General features: G+C 36.4%; 1 protein-coding gene and 1 non-coding gene across 8 annotated transcripts in view; both read right to left on the bottom strand.

The window, feature by feature from the left end:
- The window catches only part of LOC126745572 (four and a half LIM domains protein 2-like), a 319,413-nt gene that overhangs the window by 106,536 nt on the left and 190,881 nt on the right, over positions 1 to 21,996 (bottom strand). Inside the window, exons 1-2 of one of the 7 annotated variants that reach the window (XM_050453466.1) lie at positions 1,567 to 3,065; positions 1,443 to 1,510 (exon numbers count right to left, since the gene is read on the bottom strand). The exons of 5 other annotated variants lie outside the window; for them this stretch is intronic. In XM_050453466.1, the coding sequence (XP_050309423.1) occupies positions 1,443 to 1,510; positions 1,567 to 2,920 (1,422 nt within the window). In that variant the 5' untranslated portion in view covers positions 2,921 to 3,065. Of the gene's footprint in view, positions 1 to 1,442; positions 1,511 to 1,566; positions 3,131 to 21,996 lie in introns of those variants that run through there. One more of the 7 variants, XM_050453472.1, reaches the window with a different exon arrangement.
- LOC126746021 (U6 spliceosomal RNA) lies at positions 12,577 to 12,678 on the bottom strand. The gene has a single exon (XR_007663776.1). It is a non-coding gene; the product is annotated as a U6 spliceosomal RNA (small nuclear RNA).

Here is a 21,996-nt window from a genome sequence, read left to right on the forward strand (position 1 = left end):
TTTTTATTTGTCTATTATTGTTATTCATGGCCTACTATTAAATTATGCATTTAATTTAGAAAATTAGTAGTTATTTGCGTATTTTTGAAAATAAGTCCATACTGTTATATATTTTTGAAAAGGTAAAAAAAAGTTTTATGAACTATTAATATATAGAGTGTTACATTTAAAAAAAACATAAGTTTGGGTTATAACTCAAAAACTATTCATCAAGAAATAAATATATCTACACCACTAGATTCTATGGAACAAACCTATAAGAATGAGTTTTTAGTTTTACAAAAACTGTAAAAATAAAGGAGATACGACGGGGGTCCCAAAATGCAAAAATTTCAAAAATGCCCTGTATCTTAAAAAATAAAAGGGCTATGAAAATTTTGTTAACAGCATCTTTAGTTTTACGAAAAAGTAGCACAGTGTCGCGAAAACCGCAACTCTCTATCTCTAAAAATAACGGAGATATCCCGAAAAAGTACCCAAAATGGGACACCCTGTACAGAAACGTATCTTATGTTGAATATATTATGTGTCGGTGTTATGTCAACCGGTATAGATAATATACATTTATGAAACAAAACCTTCTCCCTGATCACTGAGAAGTAGTTTAGATTTATGATTATTATTTTCTTTATAATTTTTTTTAGTCATTATGTATTAATTTATATTAATAGTATCTAGTGTTTAAAATTTAATAGTGCTAATTTCCGTAAAGTATTATTAAATATTCTAGAGCCTTTTCTTGTCCCAATATTTGATCAGCAGTACCAATGTATGTACCGTTATTTATAAAATCTTGTCAATTCAAGGCTTTAACAGCCCTTTCTTTGTGTAAAGAATGAAAGCTAAAATTGCCTTTTATTCCATGGAATTTTGTTGTTTTTTTGTATACAGTGTATTATTATTATTATTATTAAAAAATATAAAAGCTGGTATTGTCCACCCTTACACATGACACACCCTCTATAAAAATTGAATATAACCTAACGGTATGAATATTTTTGAAAGTGAGAAGATATGTCAAAGGACAAAAAAAATCTTCTTTCAATTTTTTCGAAATATCATTTCTATTTCGAGCCAGATCAGCCATTAAATTTTTTATTATTTTCTGCCACTTAAAAATGATAATTTCATACTCTCAGACATTCATTTTATAACACTTGGCACCGATACATGTTTACGAAATTGCTCGGATAATATAAATGACATACATTGACACAATCTCACTGTCTTTTTTCCAAAAACATTCGCTTTAGTGATGTGTTTATTTAATTTTTGCCAAATACTGAGTGCGGTTGTACGGTCGTAGTAATTAAAGTATAAGATGAATATTAAACAACACACACGTAAGAAAAAAACAGCAAGCCATCTACAGAAAGCCTATATTTTATACTAGAAGCAAGGCAACACAAATCTACAATACACCATTTTATTTATCGATTTACCCAAAAAGGTTCCCCTGGTTTAGGACCGCTTAAATTCTCTTTGGCTTTGATGCTAGAAACATCTGAACCTAAGAATTTGCGATGTTTAACAAACAAGCATAAAACCTCTCATACTATTTAGTACCTAAGTGCTTAGTCTTGCTCCTCTGCCTCCTTTTAAGATATCTTTTCCTAATACAGCCTCGTTTCTTGTCAATACCATCCAAGCTATCCATAGTTTCTTCTGTGACGTCTACAAATTTCTCTTCTTCGCTTGAAGAACCACTATTGGCGTCAGGTTCTTTTAAAAACTCTTGTTGGGAAGCCGTTTTTTGTGTTAACGGTGCTTGTAGAATTGCTTCATCTACAGTAGCCGATTCAGAAAGAGACCTTCTTCGATTAAAATGTTCATCCTTTTTTTGGTGACTCGGTGATGGACTCCTGGATTTTAAAATCTTTTGGGGTAACTTAAGAGCATTATTGTCCCAATATTGTTCAGAACTGTGATGTAATAAAGCTTCTAGTTCAGGTGGTGAGGGTGAAGTGCTTCTCGATTTGCATTCTCTATTAGGCACAACCAGGGCTTTGTTAACCCAATAATCTTTGGAGCTGTGCGATTCAGCACTTGTAACTAATAGGGCATTAATTCGTCCTGGCTTATTAATGTCAAGGCCTGGATTTTTGTGAGAGATTTTATTATAATCCTTTAAAGTTGCAGTATGTTCAGGCTCTTCTGAAGAGGGTATTATGTTTACAGGAGAATAAGATGACCTTGAACTTTCATCCACCTCTTCTAAGCTGCAAGCTTCATCAAGTAGTTCGCTGCAAATACTGTTTCTTGGCACTGTTAGATCGAAACTTGGGAAGGGGCTAGGAGATCTTCTATAATATAATTCACCATCGACTTCTACAAGGGTATGGCCCATTTTCTTCCTAAATATGTCTGTTTTCGCATTAGTAGTAGTATTTGGTTCGGCGACCACGAACTTTTCTGGCAAAGGTAGTGGTACAGGACCTTCATCGTCTTTTAAGATGAACCGTGGCACTTCTCCATTATTTTTCTTTTCTTCTATCAGGTATTCTGGGATGCACTCCTGAGCCGGTGACTTGCGAAGACTCTGTATGCCTTGTGGCTCCTCAGATAGTACGAAACGTCTAGTGGGAGAGGAGGAATTTTTCCTTTCTGTAACCAAAAATCTTCTAGGGCTAGGAGACCTGGATTTGGCTACAATATTTGATTTATATTCAACATCAATATCTTCGTGACTATTTAGTCTAAAGGTGGGGATTTTTTCAGTGGCCTCCTGCTTCTTCAACTCTTCTAATTGAGTAGCCAGCCGTTCTCTAACATTCTTAAGCTCGCTTAAATAGTGATTCTGCAAGGTGGTTGAGGAGGTGAGCTGCGTTTGAGGTTTCACCCGCTGTATCACTCTTTGATAAACGGTCAAAAGTTCGACAATACCAACACAAGTCACTAGCACGGAAAGTAGCAACCCCATGATTTTTTAAGTCACTTTTTCACTTAAGAATGCATTTTTTGATCGACTTGACCACCGTACACGCACTGAACTGGCTTTGCTGCCAATATTTTGGCTCCGATTTGCGTTACTTAACATATAATTACTAACAAAAACAATCGGGATGTTTGTTGTGTGACACAAAAGTTAATTAAAAAATAACACACACAGCTCCCTGATCAGCTAAACGATTAAATTCGGTGACGTAATAAACGTATGCAATGCTTGTATCTGAGATCGAAAAATAAAATGAAGGTTCGCGACATTTTGGAGGTTTTGCCAATTTGTTTTTAGCTTGGTAATAAATATACAGGGATTGTTTATTGATATAATAATGCGGTTGTACATACGTTCTGGCCAATAAATTATATGCATTTAATATACATACACCTATGGCATATATCGGATTAATGGGGCAAAACAGTAAATATGCAATTTATGACAATAAAGACACTTCTCTAGAGACGCATAGGCGGGTAAAGATCACTTTAAATTTTAGATCCTCTCTATGTCCAGAGATTAAAGATTTACCTCACCTTAGTTCTTGCAAATATAAGCAGGTTTGACTCATTGAGGGTAAAATATTAAGACTACTCTCGTAGAATTTTATATATTAATTGTTCGATAGTTTTAGGTTCTCTGGTTTTAATAATATTATTCAAATAATTAATATATTTAAGGATGCATTTTACATATACAAATTCTGGATGAAGCTTTTTTAGAAGTAAGTAGCTTTTAGCTAAGATCTCTGTCATTCAAGTATTCCATGTGATCTATCAGGTTGACAGATTTCTAGATTTTCTTTTTAGCTATACTAGATTTTTTTAATATAGTCAGCTCGTTTCTCCCTGACACATAACAAATTATCTCGGGGTATAATTCAGAATCACAGAGAGTGGAATTCAGAAACTCCCAAATGCGTGCCTTAGATTAATATATGGCATAAGAAAGCGCAACCCCATAAAACACAAGCTTAAGGAAACCAGGTGGACAACAACAGAAGGATTTTTCACGCATTAATGAATTTTATGACCATTTAGGTATTTTGAATGTTTTTAAAATTTGAATTGAATTGAATTCACGAAACAGTGGGCTGCCAAGGCAGTTGTGCATATAGGTCTCCTGATGGACCCGTCATGCCCCACCGGGGGTTACCAAAGCCCAACGGCCTTAGAGAAACCTATAAGGCTCTCTGGTCTGAAGGACTTAAAGTCGCTCGGTACACTGAAAGTGTTACCCAAGTATTTGAACCTGGCGCGCGTGAGTGCTGGGCACTCCCCGACTACATGGTCAACGGTTTCATCCTCCTCACAGCACCATCGGCATTCCGGGTTGTCCGCAATACCGATAGTAAGGAGATGGCTTCTTAAGTGCCAGTGACCGGTTAAAAGACCTGTCACTAGCCGAATTTCGCGTCTTTTTAGGCGTAGTAGATTTTTGGTGAGACAGGCAGAGGGCCCACCTATGTGCGCTTTGGCCTGTCTCATACCAGGGGACTCCGTCCATCTTCGGTGGGTCCACTTGTCCAGCAGACCCTTCATTGATGCGACCGCAACGCATTTGGCGATACCAACTATGGGTTCCGGCCCCATCGGCACATTCGCGGATCCCAGTCTGGCAAGAAAGTCCGCTTGTTCATTACCTGCATGGCCTGCATGGCCAGGTATCCAGACGAGCTGGACCCTGCATCCAACCTGTACCAGTCTTTTCAGGACTTTTATGCACTCTAGTACAAGCTTGGAGCTTACCTTTGCGGCCGTGATAGCCTTAATGGCAGCTCTGCTGTCCGAGCATATTGATACGACTGTATTGCGGTGTCCGCAGCTTAGGATTTTCTGTCCGCATTTTAATACAGCGAATACTTCGGCCTGGAAGACAGTGGCGTGCTCCCCCAGTGAGTATGCCCTACTGGTATGTGGGATCCCACCAATAAGACCTGATCCAGCTCTGTTATTCATTCTGGAGCCATCTGTGTACCAGATGGTCCCCCTATTTAGCAATGCAGGTCTGTTGGAATGCTGCCACTCCTCTCTGCCTGCAATATGCGTCACGAATCCCTCGCAGTCCACAGTCACTGGAGCCATGCAGTCATTGCCCATCAGAAGGAGAGGACATTCCTGTATGGCCCGTAACCAAATTTTTGCGTGACCGGTCTCGCCAGCACGTAGTTCGCCGAGGACGTATAGCCTGTACGCAGTCCTCATTGCCTCGAATTGCACAACGAGGTCCAGAGGCGGAAGGCTCAGCAGAGTCTTAAGCGCTCTAGTTGGCGCCGTCCGCATGGAACCCGTTATGCTGAGACATGCAAGACGTTGGACTCTGTCCAGTTGTGCACGAATTTTCGCTTTCTCAGTACATGGCCACCAAACGATAGCCCCGTATGTGAGAAGAGATCTCACAATGCGCGAGTAGATCCAGTGGAGGATCTTAGGAGACAGACCCCAGGTATTGCCGAAAGCCCGCCTGCAGGCCCATAGCGCGCAGGTGGCCTTCTTCATTCTGGTGTCTGCATGATCGTGCCAGGAGAGTTTGGGATCCAACTTGATTCCCAGAAATCGAACTGTCCTGGAGTAATGCAGCTGCACGCCACCTAGAGATATAACAGGGGGCGTGCCAAAGTTACGTCTCCTCGTGAATAGTAGGAGCTCTGCTTTTTTGGGGTTAATCCTGAGACCTCCCGAGAGGCACCATGTGTCCACCATACGCAGGGCTCTCATCATAGGGCCCCGCATGGAGACGGCGTCTTTCCCTGGGCAAAGGATTACCAGATAATCAGCGTAGGCCTGTGTGTATAGGCCAGCATTGTTTGAAAGATTTATCAGGCTGTCGACCACAAGGCACCACAAGGTAGGGGACAATACTCCTCCCTGCGGGCAGCCCCTAGCCGCCAACGTTTCGACAATCTCGTTGTTGAGCTGGGCAGATACATGACGTTTCGAGAGCATGGCCTCTATCCAGCTAACCAAACAGGGTTCTGAGCCGCGGCTCTCGAGTGCTTGGCAGATTAATGCAAAAGGGGTGTTGTCGAACGCCCCTTCAATGTCTAAAAACGCACCCAGACAGGCCTTGCCACTACCCAGAGCACCCTCCACCTTCCTAACGAGGTGGTGTAGGGCCAGATCCGTGGATTTGCCCGCCTGATAGGCGTATTGGTGCACATGCAGTGGTTTGTTGACCAGGATGCTTTCCTTAAGGTATCGATCAATCAGCCTCTCCATCGCCTTCAGCTCATACGGTAAGGCTGATAGGTCGGTACGATTTGGGATCTGTAAAATCGCTTTTTCCGGGTTTCGGAATGAAGACGACTTTCACTTGACGCCATAACTTTGGGACGTAGCACTGAGCAAGGAGGTCGTCCCAAAATAGTCTGACTATGTGTGGGGTTAGTACTTCTAACCCGTTTTGCAAAAGGCATGGATATAATCCATCCATGCCCGGAGATTTGAAGGGGGGGAATGTCTTGATTGCCCATTTCACCCTCTCGTAGGTAATTATTCTTCTAGCAGTCTTGAACTCTAAGCGAATCGGAGCCCGAGAACAGCTAGGAGGATCGCGAGTTGAGTTGGAGTCTGGGAAGTGAGTGCGCAGCATGACCTCCAGTGACTCCTGCTCATTGGTAGTAAAGCCGCCATCTGGAAGTGACAGCGACCCCAATTTAGTTCCAGGTTCCTTGGACAGTACTTTGCACAGTCGTGCTGCGGATGGTGTGTTTTCAACATCATCGCAGAACCGCCTCCAGCACTGTCTTTTGGAGTCCCTGAGTGTCTTTTTGTATTGCCTTTGAGCTGCGTGGAACGCATCCCAGTCACTGGCAAACTTAGTGCGCTCAGCCCTGCGAAGGAGCCGACGCGTATTGTCACGGTGCTTTTCCGTGTTCCTGTTCCACCAGGCATTCTTGGCATTGGCGGGTCTCCGTCTGAGGGGACAGCTGCCCTCGAATGCCGCGACTATCGCATCAGTCAGGTTGATAGTCCCGATCTCTGTGTCGGCCGGAAGTGTGTACCTTGCCGGGATGTCCGTAAGACCACTGACTAGTTCCTCTCGAAAGTGGTCCCAGTCAGTGCACCTTGGGTTTCTGTAGGCTGGGGTATCGTATCGAGCCTGCTTCTTTAATTCAAAAAGAATGTGCCTGTGGTCCGACATTGTGACCTCAAGGGACACTCTCCATGAGCTGAGAAGGTTCACAGTACTAGGTGAACAGATAGTAAGGTCAATAATCGATTGACCCCTATTGCAGTAGAAAGTTGGGGAGGTTTATAACGTAGTAGGTAACCCTAATATTTAACAGGTTATGGGCCCAGCACGCTTCCACTGTGCCAACCAGTAAAAGTTGTTTTTCGAATAAAACGGTAGCGACCGCGCGTGTTTGAAGTTTTCGTTATTTTTGGGTCTTTTGGACTAACTTTTCACTTATCATGGCTGACAAGGAAATTTTAGAACTCACAAAACTGGACGGCTCAAATTACTCCATGTGGAAGTTTGGAATAACGTTCCTTTTACAAGCAAAGGAGCTTACAGGTTTTGTGAATGGCACCGAAACAGAATCCAACCAAGCAACGAAAGCTGATGAGTGGAAAATATGAATGAAAAAGTCGTCGCAAGCTGCGGTGATTCTACTAAGCTCAGTGGAGAAGAATTTGCACCCAAATTTAATTGCAGTAAGCCCCAGCAAATTTGGGAAAAATTGCAGATTCTTTATGGTGGCACAAGCATAGATGCGAAACAAAGTGCATGGGAGCATTTTTACGCATTTCGTATGAACGAAGGTGAGTCAGTTGCTATTCAGATAGAAAAGCTAGAAAGCATTTGCAAGAAGCTTAAAGATGCAGGCGAAAAACCTTCTGATACAGCAATTATATCTAAGATATTAAGCAGTTTGCCTAGCAAGTTTTCTTTGTTCAGAATGGCTTGGGATTGCACGCCCGAAGCCGAAAAGAAAAAGGCAAACTTAATTGTTGGTCTTATTAAAGAGGATAAGCGGTTTTTCGAAAGCGAAGTGAACGTTTCAGCACTTGCACTTCAAGTACAAAAAGCGTCCATGAATGGACAACGTAGTCAGCATAAGAAAAACAGCAGACAAAACATCGAAGATTTAAAGAAAAGAACCAAATGTGCTTTTTGTAAAGAAAAAGGTCATTGGGTGCGGGGGTGTCCCAAAAAGAAAGGAGTACACGACAACAGGGACGGGCCCACAGCATCGGCTTTTATGTGCGACGTCGTGGCTCTTTATTCACACACCACAGATGAAGACAGTGATGTGTGGATTGCTGACTCAGGTGCTAGCATGCACATGACGTACCGAAGGGACTACTTCACGCAGCTTGAGGATGTTACTAGTGAAATATTAGCAGCTACTGGTAAAGGTACAATTGTCATTTAAGAGCTGCTATTCGCCCGAGTTTAGACACGGGAGCTTCAGAATGTCTTGCTTGTACCAGGGTTAAAACGCAGCCTCTTTTCAATCGGAGTGATAGGCAACAAGAACTATTCTTTCCACGCGTTCAAGGAAAAGTATGAAGTTCGGGATAGTACCGGAAAAGTAACTGCTTTAGGTGTGCGCAGTAAAAATGCCGGCTACGTGTGATCCCGCTCAAGTATATAGTGCTGTTACTTCATTGAACCAAGCGAAGCTCTGGCATGAGCGTATGGTACACGCAAATATGCGTGTGGTGAAAAATGCATGCAAGGAGCTCAACGTGTGTGACATCAAAACTGATAAAACCGATATTTTCTGTGAGGCCTGTGTCGTCGGTAAGCAGTCCCATCCCAGTATTAAAAGAAAACCGAGTAATTACGGACCTGGTGACAAAGTGCACACGGACGTTTGTGGACCGGTAAATGTCGATTCGCCACGCGGATCTAGGTACTTTTTGATATCTAAAGACGAATGCACCAGTTTTCGTAAAGTATATTTTTTGCGACACAAATCTGAAGTGTTCAGCAAATTCCGCGAATTTGAAGCTTTTGTGTCAACGCAGCTCGAGAAAAATATAAAAGTGTTGCGAAGTGATAATGGGACAGAATATAGGTCAAACGAATTTAAGAATTACCTAACTAGCAAAGGTATTGTGCATAAACTGTCTTCACCCTATATTCATGAACAAAACGGTCGGGCCGAGCGTGGACAATTGTAGAAAGTGCCAGGTCAATTCTTTTGGGAAAGCAGGTCCCTAGTAATCTTTGGCCGGAAGCAATTAACACCGCGTGTTATATTTTAAATAGAATAGTTTTGAATTCGGCTGAAAAGGAAACCCCTTTCGAGAAATGGTTCGGTCGTAAACCCTAAATAAATCATCTTCGAGTATTTAGGGAATATAGGGGTCCGAGACATTCATAAACATCCCGAAAGAGAAGCGCCATAAAATGGACCCTAAAAGCAAAATAGTAATTTTTATTGGTTATGATGGTGACTCCACTAATTACCGTCTACATAAGCAGCGATGTAGATTTTAATGAAAATAAGCCACTTTATTATCAAGGCGATCGTAAAACTAGCAGTTTTGTTTCTAACCTAGATTTTAGCTTGGAGGACGAGCCAGAGGAAGCCATTGTGAATGTCCAAGAGCTGCCGCAACCACAGCCACAGCAACAGCTAGCGCACAATAATCACGAAGGGCGGAGACTCAGTGATAGAACAACTCTGAAAGCCCCTGATCGTTTTGGGATACCAGTTGCTTAGTACGCCAAGAATGTGCCCATTACGTACAATGAAGCCATAACAAGTAATCAAGCTAATTTATGGCAACGAGCTATGAACGAGGAGATCCAGGCACTGGAAGAAAGCAAAACCTGGAGCATGTGTTCGTTACCCGAAGGGAAACGGAAAATCGGCTAATATTTAACACGCATCTTCAATGTTTTTTAAAATAATTAATTTAAGAAACCTTACTTATATAATAAAATAAAATTTCGCACAGATGTTCACAATATTAATACCCGGTATAAAGAAAGACTAACACCTCCGCTTCACTCAACCGAAACCTATAAAAGATCATTTTCTTATCAAATTTCTAAAGTTATAAATAGCTGCCAAACTAATACCGAAAACATTTTTAGCTTTTATTCTTTAAAAAAATATATTTTAAAGAACATACTACAGGAACAATAAAGCATAATTTAGTGGTTGTTTCGTTTCTTTTTACTTTCTTTTCTCTAGTTGAATAGAAGTCCATATTTTGTAGGAGAATGAGTATCTAAAGATTATAAATAGGGGAAGTCTTTATCTCCAAGAAAAAATGCATGTAGGTCACTTAGGTAAATGTATTATGCATTTCGGCTGTGTAAACAGCCATCATCAGATACTAAAATAAAATACAGGTAATTCAAGACAGTTTTAAAAAAGAGTTTATTCGCTATAACAATACAGATTTAGAACTTACCAGAACATTAAAAAAAACATTTACGTTCACCAAATAAAACAAAAATTACCCGTTATGTAATGTAATGTTTTATTATACTATTTTTTTTTTTTTAATTTTATTATAGATTTACTTCTTTTAAGAATTCTATTATATTCTTTATATTTTCTTTGTTTGGTTCAAGTATATGTTTTAGGTTAGTGGTGATTGGTAAATTGTGTTTTATTTTAAATGTATGCAGTCTATTGCAATGTGCAAAAATATGTTTTATGGTGAGATTATGATCGTTGCAAAAGGGGCATATTGGTTGATTTTCCTTCTTTAACATATATTCATGAGTGGTTTTAGTGTGGCCTATCAGAGTTCTAAAAATTATTGATTGGTCTTTTCTGTTTAAATTTACATCTAGGTAAGGTGAAGGTTGTATTTTGATTATCTCAAGGAGCTTATTGTCGGTTTCGTCTAAATCTAGTTTGAGTTGAGTTAAATTTAGTATATTGTTATTTATTTGCAGGAATAGATCTCTGTAGTAAAAGGTAATTGATAGTTTAGAACAAATACCAGTTGGATTTTTTGCCATGTTATCAGCTGTTTCATTCCCGTCTATACCTATGTGACTGGGAATCCAGATAAAACTAATATTTTTACCATTTCTATTGCATTTGATTATTTCATTTTGAATATTTATGAATGATGGGTGTTCACCACTATACCTTTTAAGAGTATGTAATGAGCTGAGTGAGTCTGTAGCAATTAAGAATTTATTGAAAGATGATGTTTTTATGAAAGTAATTTCTGCTTCAATAGCATGTAACTCTGTTGTAAGTATACTGCTATTTAAATTTATTTCACAGCTTTGAAATATTTTGAGAAAAAAGCTGAGCTGGTATGTGTATTTGTCTTTGATCCGTCTGTGAAAATTATGATATGGTCGGAGTAATTATTCTTAATAATGGTGTAAAATTCATTTCTTATAATTTGGTGATGTGTGGATTCTTTATTGAATTTAGTTAGATTTAAGTTTATATCTATATTAATGTATATCCAGGGTGGAAAGTTATAGTTGGTATGATGACCTATTTCAGGGAGTTTTATATTATACATTTTGAGTGATTTCATTAGTATTATGGTGGAATAGTTTGATTGCTTTGAGTATATAAATCTTCTGGTATTTGTATTTGAAAAAAAATTTTATATAATGGATGATTTGGTTGACACCATAATTTGGTTGAATATTTTAGGAGTAGTTGTGTGCATCTGATGTCGAGAGGGGTGATTCCTGTTATACAATTTAAGCTGGTAATTGGACTAGTTGGGAAAGTTCCAGTACACACTCTAAGGCATAGATTTTGTATTGGATTTATTGTATTTATATATGATTTCCTTGCAGATGTATAAACTATACTTCCATAGTCTATTTTTGGTCTAATAATGGTAGTGTATATTTTTAGGAGGGTCTTGTAATCACTCCCCCATTTTGAGTTTGCTAAAATCTTTAGTAGGTTTATATCGGCAGTGCATTTAATTTTTAAGTGCTTAAAATGGTCTTTCCAGATCATTTTATTGTCGAAAATTAATCCTAAGAATTTGTTTGATATTACATTAGGAATTTCGGAATTTTGTATTTGAATAATGTTTGTCTTAGGGCAGTTTCTTTTCTTACAGAAATGCATTGTATTAGATTTATTTGGTGAGAAAGTGAATCCATTTTTATGTGCCCAAGATGTAATGTTATTGATGCTTTTTTGAAATTTTCGTTGACATATTTGACTATCTGAAGATGAGTGATATATTACTATGTCATCAGCGAATATTCTATAATTTATATATGGAGGAATAGCTGATCTTATACTGTTTATAGCTATTATAAATAAGGTTGGGCTGAGTACAGATCCTTGAGGAATACCATTTTCTAGTATAAATTTTGAGGAGAGGGTATTTGCTATTCTTACGCAGAAGGTTCTGTTTGTCAAGAAATTTTTTATGAAGTTTGGTAGATGACCTCTTATTCCCCAAGAAAATAGAGTTTTAATAATATTGTATTTCCATGTGGTATCAAATGCACGAGTTAGGTCAAGAAAAGTAGCAACAAGGTGATTTTTCTTAGCAAAGTTTTCATATAAATCTAAAGTAAATCCCATTATATGGTCAATTGTAGATTTCCCCTTACGAAAACCAAATTGATTTGGATCAATGAGGTTGTTTTTTTCTAAGTACCACATCAATCTAAAATTTACTATTCTTTCTAAAATTTTGCTTAAATGGTTTGTAAGGGTTATAAAAAATGTGGAACGCTTCACGATTTTGCGTGTCATCCTTGCGCAGGGGCCATGCTAATCTATGCTAATATATTAAATCATAATATTTATTATAATTTAATAAGGTAAAAAAGAGGTAGAATTGGGTTAAAAAAGGATTATAAATTCTGAGAAATGTACAAAACCCAAATATAGTGCCGAAAAAATGAGTTAATATATAATAATAATTTTAAACAAGAAAAAAATAACATGGAGCCATTGACATCTGGCAATAAAGAAGCGGACATGTGATGCATGCCAGATCTCAAGAAGCACTTTACATAAAATTTGCAATATGGACGAAGAAGAACTGGATAAATCAAATAAAAGAATCCGTCGGCATCCAAAAAGTCTGAACCTACCCCAAACAATTAAGAGCAAAATTAGAACCATTATTTATAACATGTATAAAAGTAAACAACGTGACGATGGCTGCCGTACTACAAATAATAAAGGACAAAGAACTTTGCAACATTAGTTAAACCAGTTTGGCAAAAGTTCTTTGGGATTTCGTTACAAAAAGACGAATAATCGGACAATATTGTGTGAACTTTCACATGTAGTAGTGACAAAAAGATAAAATTTTCTGAGAAAATATCTAAAAAATAAAAACTCGGAAGATCCCAAACACTTTGTGTTTCTAGACGAAACTTGGATTTTTTGCCAAGGGGAACTCATCAAAATCATCATGGCAAGATGGTAGCACACAATGCTATCCCAGCAGCGTTTCTAGTTATGGAAAAAGGTACATTGTGCTACATGCAGGAAGTGACGAGGGCTTTATCTCCGACGCTTTGACGAAAAAAACAGACGACTACCACGGAAATAAGGATGCCGATATTTTTGAACATTGGTTTGAAGAAAAACTCCTCAAACGGTTGGAAAATCCTTCTATTATAGTCTTGGACAACGCCTCATACAATTCCAGAGTAGAAGAGAAATTTCCCTTTAGCAGTTTGAAGAAAGAGGAAATAAAAACGTGGTTAGAGCAAAAAAATATTGCTCATGACGATATATTTTTAAAGGCTAATTTGCTGCAGAGCTGTAAAACGTACAGGTATAATAAGTACGTGATCGATGAGATGGCTCTTAAATATGGGCATGAAGTCCTGCGATTACCGCCTTACCACTGCCAATATAATCCAATTGAGTTGATTTGGGGCATAGCAAAAAATTATTATGATAAGTATATACGCTTCCAAAACAACCGATAAAGCCAGCGTCCTTAATTTGTGGAAAGGATCCTTACATCAAATAAAGGAAGAAACATGGATAAAATCTATAAATAACACAGAAAAAAAATTGCTGAAAACTATCAAACCGAGCAAGTAATAGACGAGGTACGACCCCTAATTACACCTCCAGACGACTATTCAAGTAGTAATGAATCTAATTATTATTCCGACACTGACATATCTTCAAAATCAGACTAAAGTTAATTTAATGTATTTAATTTCAGACTAAACTTCCTTTAATGTTATAATTTTTTAATATTTATATTTTTGCTCCTCCGTTTATATTTTTTAACGTTTTTTTTTAAATATAATAAGTCTTTTTAGCCTATTTAGGTCTTTTTTACATTATTTTAGTGGAAAATAACATATTATTACTAATACTCATAAAATTTTAAAAAAATCTTATAAAAATATAAACTAAAAAATTGTTGGAGAGCCGCTGGTTTCTTAACCGGGGAACTTTTATTACTTATGTGTTAGGGTAAAGCGTGCCGACTATAATAGGTTTGTTCTAGCAGAAGTTTGACCAATACACAAACTGTCCGAAATCTGCGCAGACGAAAGTACGCGTTTTAGCAAAACTGTTACATGCAGATTTTGCCCTAAGCATGTAACATGGGATTTCATATAAATTCGGGCAAAAGTTTATGGGTTTTGGTATCGGCTTGAAAGGGTTGTGTGATTTACAGTTTTATAAATGGAATTTGGGGTTTGATAGTAATGCAATTTATTTTTTTTTAAGGCTTTTGGGGTTTGATTATTTTTAGGAATGTATTTACCTACCCTATCCTGTCAGCACACCTCTGTGGAGTTAGTCGTATTATGTTTCCTTAGTCCCTATTCATGTACCTGGTGTTGGAAACTTTCTGACCTTTGATTTGTTTGTCAAGAGTTTCTATGAGACCGGTATATGTCTGGGGTATGGAGGGACTTCTAGAGGGTGCTGTTGTGCCACAGATTGCGCTATGAGTGGAGTAAATAACACCTTTTAGATGGTGATCCGTTAGTGTAGGAAAACTTACAAATACTTTCTTCTATAGCGAAATCATGTTGGGCAAGGTATCCTAATTGATTTGAAATTGGCCTCCTTTGCTTGCTATATTTCCCTTCAATTCTTCAAGTTAAGTTTTAGTAAATAAACGTGCCTTGACATCTGGTTTATAACCCTACTAGCCGATTGACAGTAATGACTATTGACACACTTGTTGTTGTGGAGGTTTGGCAGCGTTGCTGTTTCCCATTAAAGTTTGGTTTCCTTTTGGCGGATGACGGAGCGTCATAATCAGAGCGACGTAAGAGGAAAATTGGAATTTCGTAGCCCCGTTGGGAAAATTTTGTTAGTTTTCCATGTTTTAGTATCCGAGCAGTATCATTTTGCTGTGGTATTGCGGAATTTCTATTTTGATAGAGTGAAGCTCCGCGTAGTTTGCACCAAGAGGCAGGGTCAGATCGTCTCGAAGAGAGAGAGTGACAAGTTCACTGCCAGTGTCACCTGTCACTGTCTGGTTAGTTGTCAGTTCCTTGTTCAGCCTATAGCCATCCCGTTATCAGAAAGAACAGTTGACATTTTGTGGTTTTAAAAAAAAAGGAAAATTTAAGTTCATCTTGCCGGTAATTCGGTTGAATGGAAAAAATATATTCCTCCCAAGTTTTGGGGTTTAATTTGATGAACGTCTAGTGGAAAGTTGTAGCCGAGAGGATTTCGGATTGTCCTGATATTTTTGGATTTGGTCGGCTGCTCCCACACCATTTATGGGATTTTGAAATTTTCTAACCACAAAACGAGACTCTAGGCCTCGCTCACCACCTTGGGTATGTAGCAACATGTTGGTAATTGCCATAGAATTGATTGTGTGTTTATTTTACTGATTTTTTTTCCTCTATTTTAGAGGCCTTTCCTTTTTTTAATTCTCTCCCCTATTCTCTGGTCTCTTCCTATTCTCTGGTTCCTTCTGGTCACCCCAACACTGTTGGAGACCGGCTGAAGTGAGCCTTAACACATCCTGGACTGAGCATTGTACTGTGGCTCTGCGATTTTGGATTGGAACTTGCCTGAAATCGACTTGCCCATGTGGTCGTTACCCTGGTTGTAGCTGACTGGTTCCAGAGCTGTCGAGTTAAGCTACCTTAGCCAAAATACACAAGAGATTAGAGGACACGCAAGTTTTTGCACATTTTATTTTATTTTTCTCTTATTGAACGGTTTGATTTAGGGTTGGGGGTTGATTTATTAATTTGAATTTTATGGGTTCATTTTCTTTTATGTAAAACAAAAACGTTAAGGGGTTCTTGCTAAGTCTATTAATATTAACCTGAGGGTTTTCATTTGAGTCGAGCATCGACATAATTGATTTTGTCATTGAGCCTGGATCACCTTGTAAGGGATCGGCTATTTGCTACAAATAACCTATTTAGTCATAATGTTGGTTGTTGGTTAACGGGTTGTATTGCACCAACATACCATTAATAGGCTTTTAAATTCGAACCTTACTATTTAAAAGTTTTATTTAGATTAATGTGACTTGACTAGAGTTTGTAAAAGGTATTTTAGGGCCAGTGAGGTATTGTGAATTAGGCTCCAAACATATACTTCTTGTAAACAACACGTGATCACGTTTTGGATTTTCCCCTTGAACAGTAGTTCAGTGCGGATTTGTTTTTTTTTCTTAATAATTCCTCGCCTTAAGCATACTTGAAGTAACTCTTAATTCTTTTATCAATTTTTTTATTTACTTAAAATTACTACAGTATTATATTTTGAATAATTTAATTAAATAATTTAATTTTTTTATATAAATGGAAGTGACTATGTAAATTCTTGGATGATTATATCAATCTGGTGGACCTATGGATTGTTATTTGAGTTTTTCCCAAATTATTTTCAGCTTTTAGGATCTAGGTACAAGCATAAATATAGGTCATTTTCTTGATTAAGGGGGGCTTATATTACCATCATAATATATCAGGGTTTGGTGTAAATTATTTAAATCAAGTGGCGCTCTTATTAAAATTTCTCCCACTACCTTCTCCACTGTCTAAAAGCTGGCGGCCACCAAATCTCTGAATCTTTTAAAACAAAATTTGCTTGTCTGGACTTGGTAATTTTTTTTGTGTTTGGATGGTAGGTATGACTCACACGGATTGGAAATAAATTGGTTTGAACCGAGTTACGCGCTACAAAACTAATCCGGGATTCTGACTGCTTGTCAGCTGTTCTAACAACAACAAATTTCAATTTGGAAATTGGTTTCAAACTACCGAAAGTAGTCAATAGAATTTCATAGGGATTTCGGTTTGCGACATGCGCAAGGTATATATCAAGACTGTGTTTTCTTTTGTTATTTGTCATTTAGATCATCAATAAGAAACGTATATCGGATTTGGAGTTTGATATCGTAGTTTGATCAAGTTTCATTATGGGCAAATTGAAATCTGATTTTTGCTGCTTTCAAAGTATTAGGGCTGGTTTTAGAGTTAATTTACTACTGTATTTATTAAATACCTAAAGGTAGGTTTATAAAAAATTTAATAAAATTATGTGTAATTTTACATTATAAATTGGGCACATAAATATATCCTAATTTTTCTTGTTACGGGTTTTAAGAGAATCCAGAATGTCATCAGACTCTTCAAGTTCGGATTCAAATCATGGATTTGATTCTAATGTATCGAGTGATGATGAACTAATAGATATCCTGTTCTAAGGCCATAGGAGACTCAGTAAGTAACGAAGTAACTGTACCACTGTACAATAACCAGGAATTTTTTAAGCATTTTCAAGTGAGCAGACAAGTAGCTCAAGATATTGGCCATTGATTTGAAGAAAGTGAGCTTTTTAAGTCACAATCTGGTGGAAATGGCAAGCTATCAGCCTATGAACAAACATACATTTTTTTGTGGTTTGCTGGTCATGAATCTTCTTCATTTAGAGATGTTGGAGATAGATTTGACGTCATAATTAGCTGCCTTTTTTACGGTCTTAAAAGGATGATACATTTCCTAAGTAGAATGTCGCCAAATGGCCATCTGATCTTGAAAAGACTACTATTGAACAACATTCCAAAGAAAATAGATTTCCAGGGCTATTGATGGTACTCATATAAAGATTGATAAGTCTAAGAATGATCCAGACTCATATTTAAATAGAAAGAATTTTTATTCCATCCAGGTCAGTTAAATAAAAAATACCTATTTATAGTTTTTATTTAGTTTTACCACTGAAACCTCTAGCATTTTTTGAATAATTTAATTTTGGCATATTAAGTCTTAATATTCTATTTTTTGACCAAAAGAACTATGTTGTTCACTCATGAGAATAGGGATGCTGCTGACCACAGAAATTTTGTTGTTAGACAAGCTTTAAGGCACCCTTGGTATTAAAAGAATATGGGTGGTGAATCAGCAAACCCATTGGCAGAGGTACCCCATGAAAAATGTTTGTGTAATTTTTATTAAATAATGAAGATATTTTATTTACTGAAGGTCGCGAACTTTTTGGCTGTGGGTTTATAAAAGAAAACTGTTGGGACTGTTGAATAGAGATTGGTGTTCGAGTATTTTCTTGGTTAGAAACTGTTGTTAATGGTGAAATAAGAAATTTTTCGACGCCTACAAATAAAAATATTGGCTATTTAGAGTGCTGTAGGAACCTTCTACAGCATAGTAGTAAAATTCATCAATGGTATGCATTTAAAAAAATAATATTTATTACACTTAATATAATATAATATTATTATAATAAAATAATTACTTTTATTGACAAATATTTAGATGTTAAAAATAAATAACACAAAACTTAACCAACAAACATATTACATAACGGTTTTAAGTTGCGAGATGTCAACGTCATATGTTAAAAAGATGTTCTAGCACATATAGGTCTGAAACCGCTTGCAACGCGGTTTCAGTCTGGTCATGCGCAATTGGGATATAAATCAAACTAGTTTCAAAACATCCCAAATTTCCTGCTAGAACAAATCTAGTATCACCTTGTTTGTTAATGGAATGTTTCTGAAAAAAATGCCTGAACTTATCAATTTTAAGATTGGCCTTAGGGATTTTCTACGTGGAAATTAAACATACAGGGAGACTCAAAAAAAAGATATGACGTCATCATTTTTTTTTAAATGGAAACCACAATTTTTTAATGCAGAATGAGAAAAAACGCATTTTTTTACAAAGGATATGGTACAAATGAAGAGTGGTTACATAAGCAATTTTGAACGAACAATTATGATAAAATGTAAAATTTAAGAAATACCTATCTAAATTAAATGGTATTTTAGTATTTTAGTTGTCGTTGTCAGTGTCAAAAAGTGAGTGTATTTTGGTGCAACTATTTGAAATATTTTTACATTTTTTAATTTTTTTTTTGTTCGATCTACTGTGCATAAAGTATTGAAAAAAGCAAAGTTCCACCCTTATAAAATATTCTTACTTCAAGAACTATCGAAAGATGATTTTGATTGCCGAAATGAAGTTTGTGAGCAAATGCAGCAATTATGTAATGATAACAGTAATTTTGTAAAACGGATAATATTTTTTGACGAAGCAACGTTTACTCTAAACGGTCATGTGAACAGACAGAATTGTCGATACTGGACGACCGAAAACCCTAATTGGTTCACATAATGTCAAACACAACACCCTTAAAAGTCAATGTGTAGTGTGGTAATTTTAAGTTATATATTTATGGAAAATTTTGAGTCTGAAATTATTAATACATTTGATAAAAAACCTAAAATATGGTGGCGATATATTGATGATATTTTTTCAATTTATCACCATTACGAAATAGATCTTATAAATAATTTAAATTACATTAATGCCAAAAAATCTACTATAAAACTTACTCTTGAAAAGGAAGCTTCCTTTTTTGATATTTTAATTAAAAAAGATTTACAGAATTTTGAAACTAGAATTTACCGTAAACCAACTCATACCAATAGATATCTTAATTTTAATTCTAATCATCCAATAATGGTAAAAAGTTTATATGATCGTGTAAACATTATTTGTAATAATCAATATTTAACAACTAAAAAAGATTTTTAATAATAATAATATAATATAATAATAAATATTTTTTTATTCGCAAACTCATCATAACTACATAAAAAAAAGTTTAACTATACACACCTACCCAAAAAATTTAGAACATTAACATAGTACCTCTCACAAAAAAAACACACACGTTAGTTACCCACACTAAACACAGATTTTTAGTTTTCACCCATACCCAAACTAACAATATTGACCCTTCAATATTTTACGCAGATAGCTGCTCACTCATTAGACGCACCTACGCACCCTGCATCATTCCTCTGCGAAAAGTCTGAACAGACACCAAACCGAACTCAAAATTTATTCCCAAAGAGTTTATCTGATATGCAAAATTATAGGAAAAGGACCTTTTAAATAATTGAGTCTTATGTCTTGGAATATGAATTGTGTTTCTTCTTAAGCCCAAATGGTGAACATCATTTCTAAAAGTAATCTTAAGGTATAGGTAAGGTGGACTACGGAATTTAAGAATTTTATAAAAAAAAGTAAGTGAATGAGCAACCCTACGATTTTGCATATTTAACCACCCCAGCTCGGAAAGTCTATGGGAAACGCGATTATGTCTGCGTATGCCAAAAATTAGGCGAATATATAGTGAAATATATATTTATATATTATTATATATTTTATTAAACATATCCTAATACAAAATAATTATCCCAAAGAATTTTTGGAAAATTACTTTAAATAGTTTGATAATCCACGTATAAAATTGAATCAACCAATTTTTACGACAAATCTTATTTTACCATTGATTCCAGGTTTTTCTAATAAGATAAAAAGAATTGCTAAAAAATTTAATATAAGAACTATTTTTAAATCACAAAACACATTACGATACTTATTAACAAAAACTAAACCTTTCAATGAAAATGAATTTAATAAAAATGTAATCTATAAAATTCCTTGTACTTGTGGTAAATTTTATATAGGTGAAACCTATAGACCATTACCAAAAACAATTAATGAACATAAATCTTACATAAAAAAACAATGATTTTCAAAAATCCAAAATTACACAACATGCATTCGACAATAACCATAGAATAGACTGGAATACTTCCTCAATTTTAGCAAAGGAACCAATTTCAAAATTACGTAAAATAAAGGAAAGTGCATTTATAATGTTAAATGAAGATAAATGCTTAGCTACTTGTTCGGTTGATTTTAATAATACATGGATTCCTTTGCTGAAAAGAGAGGTATCAATTACAGATTTGAGTTCATATTTCTTTTAAATATGTGAATAAGTCTATTTTCTTCTTCTTTTCAATTTTTTGAGCGTGTGAGATAAAAATTTCTAAATTGATTTTTGCTATAAGTGACGTAATACCTAATAAAATAAGTAACTCATAAGCTTGTGTATTAAGTAAATAATACTTCACCGAAAATTACAAAGACTTTCCCCTCAGCAGCTCCTTATTTACTTGACCTTATGCCTCATATGGAAAAGCCGACCTGAATCAACGCACATAGAGTCACACAATCTAAAATCAGTAAATCTGACTGGTCACCTCAAGATTCCGAAAGACAAATAGAGAGAGGCCATGATAAACCTAACAAATAAATTGGAAGCGGAATTTATTAATTTCATTCATTTGTAGTTCCTTTAAAGTGACCATTGAGGATCGCCACAAAACATGACAAAAACTAGAACCATTAGAAACAGAAGCTTAGTCTGGTATACAGATGGATCAAAATGTAAAAGAGGGAGTCGAATCTGAAGTCTACGGGCTTAGAGGTACAATACGAGGATCCCTAGGGAAACTCCCTTTCTTTTTTAAGCGAAAAAAACCTTACTCATATAGACATCTCTGAATGTGCAAAGAAAGGCCTACAAGGTGCAAAGATAGGCTAGCAGGAGAATAACTGGCAGACAGTAAGAGATCCTAATGTGGGTACTAGGGACTTTTAAATTAGAAAATTGCCAATGCTTATAAAATTTTTATTTTTTTAAAATTGTGGAGTCTCCTATCTAATGGAACGTAAGGTTTGTTAAGGTTCACTTGCATAGATTTTAAACAAGAGGGATTTTTTATGAGCTCGTTGATGATATAAATGTCCTCAAGAAAATCTAGTCGGCTAGAGTTTTTAGAGGTAACTTG

Source organism: Anthonomus grandis, chromosome 16, assembly GCF_022605725.1.
Source record: "Anthonomus grandis grandis chromosome 16, icAntGran1.3, whole genome shotgun sequence".
In the NCBI taxonomy this organism is placed as follows: Eukaryota; Metazoa; Arthropoda; class Insecta; order Coleoptera; family Curculionidae; genus Anthonomus; species Anthonomus grandis.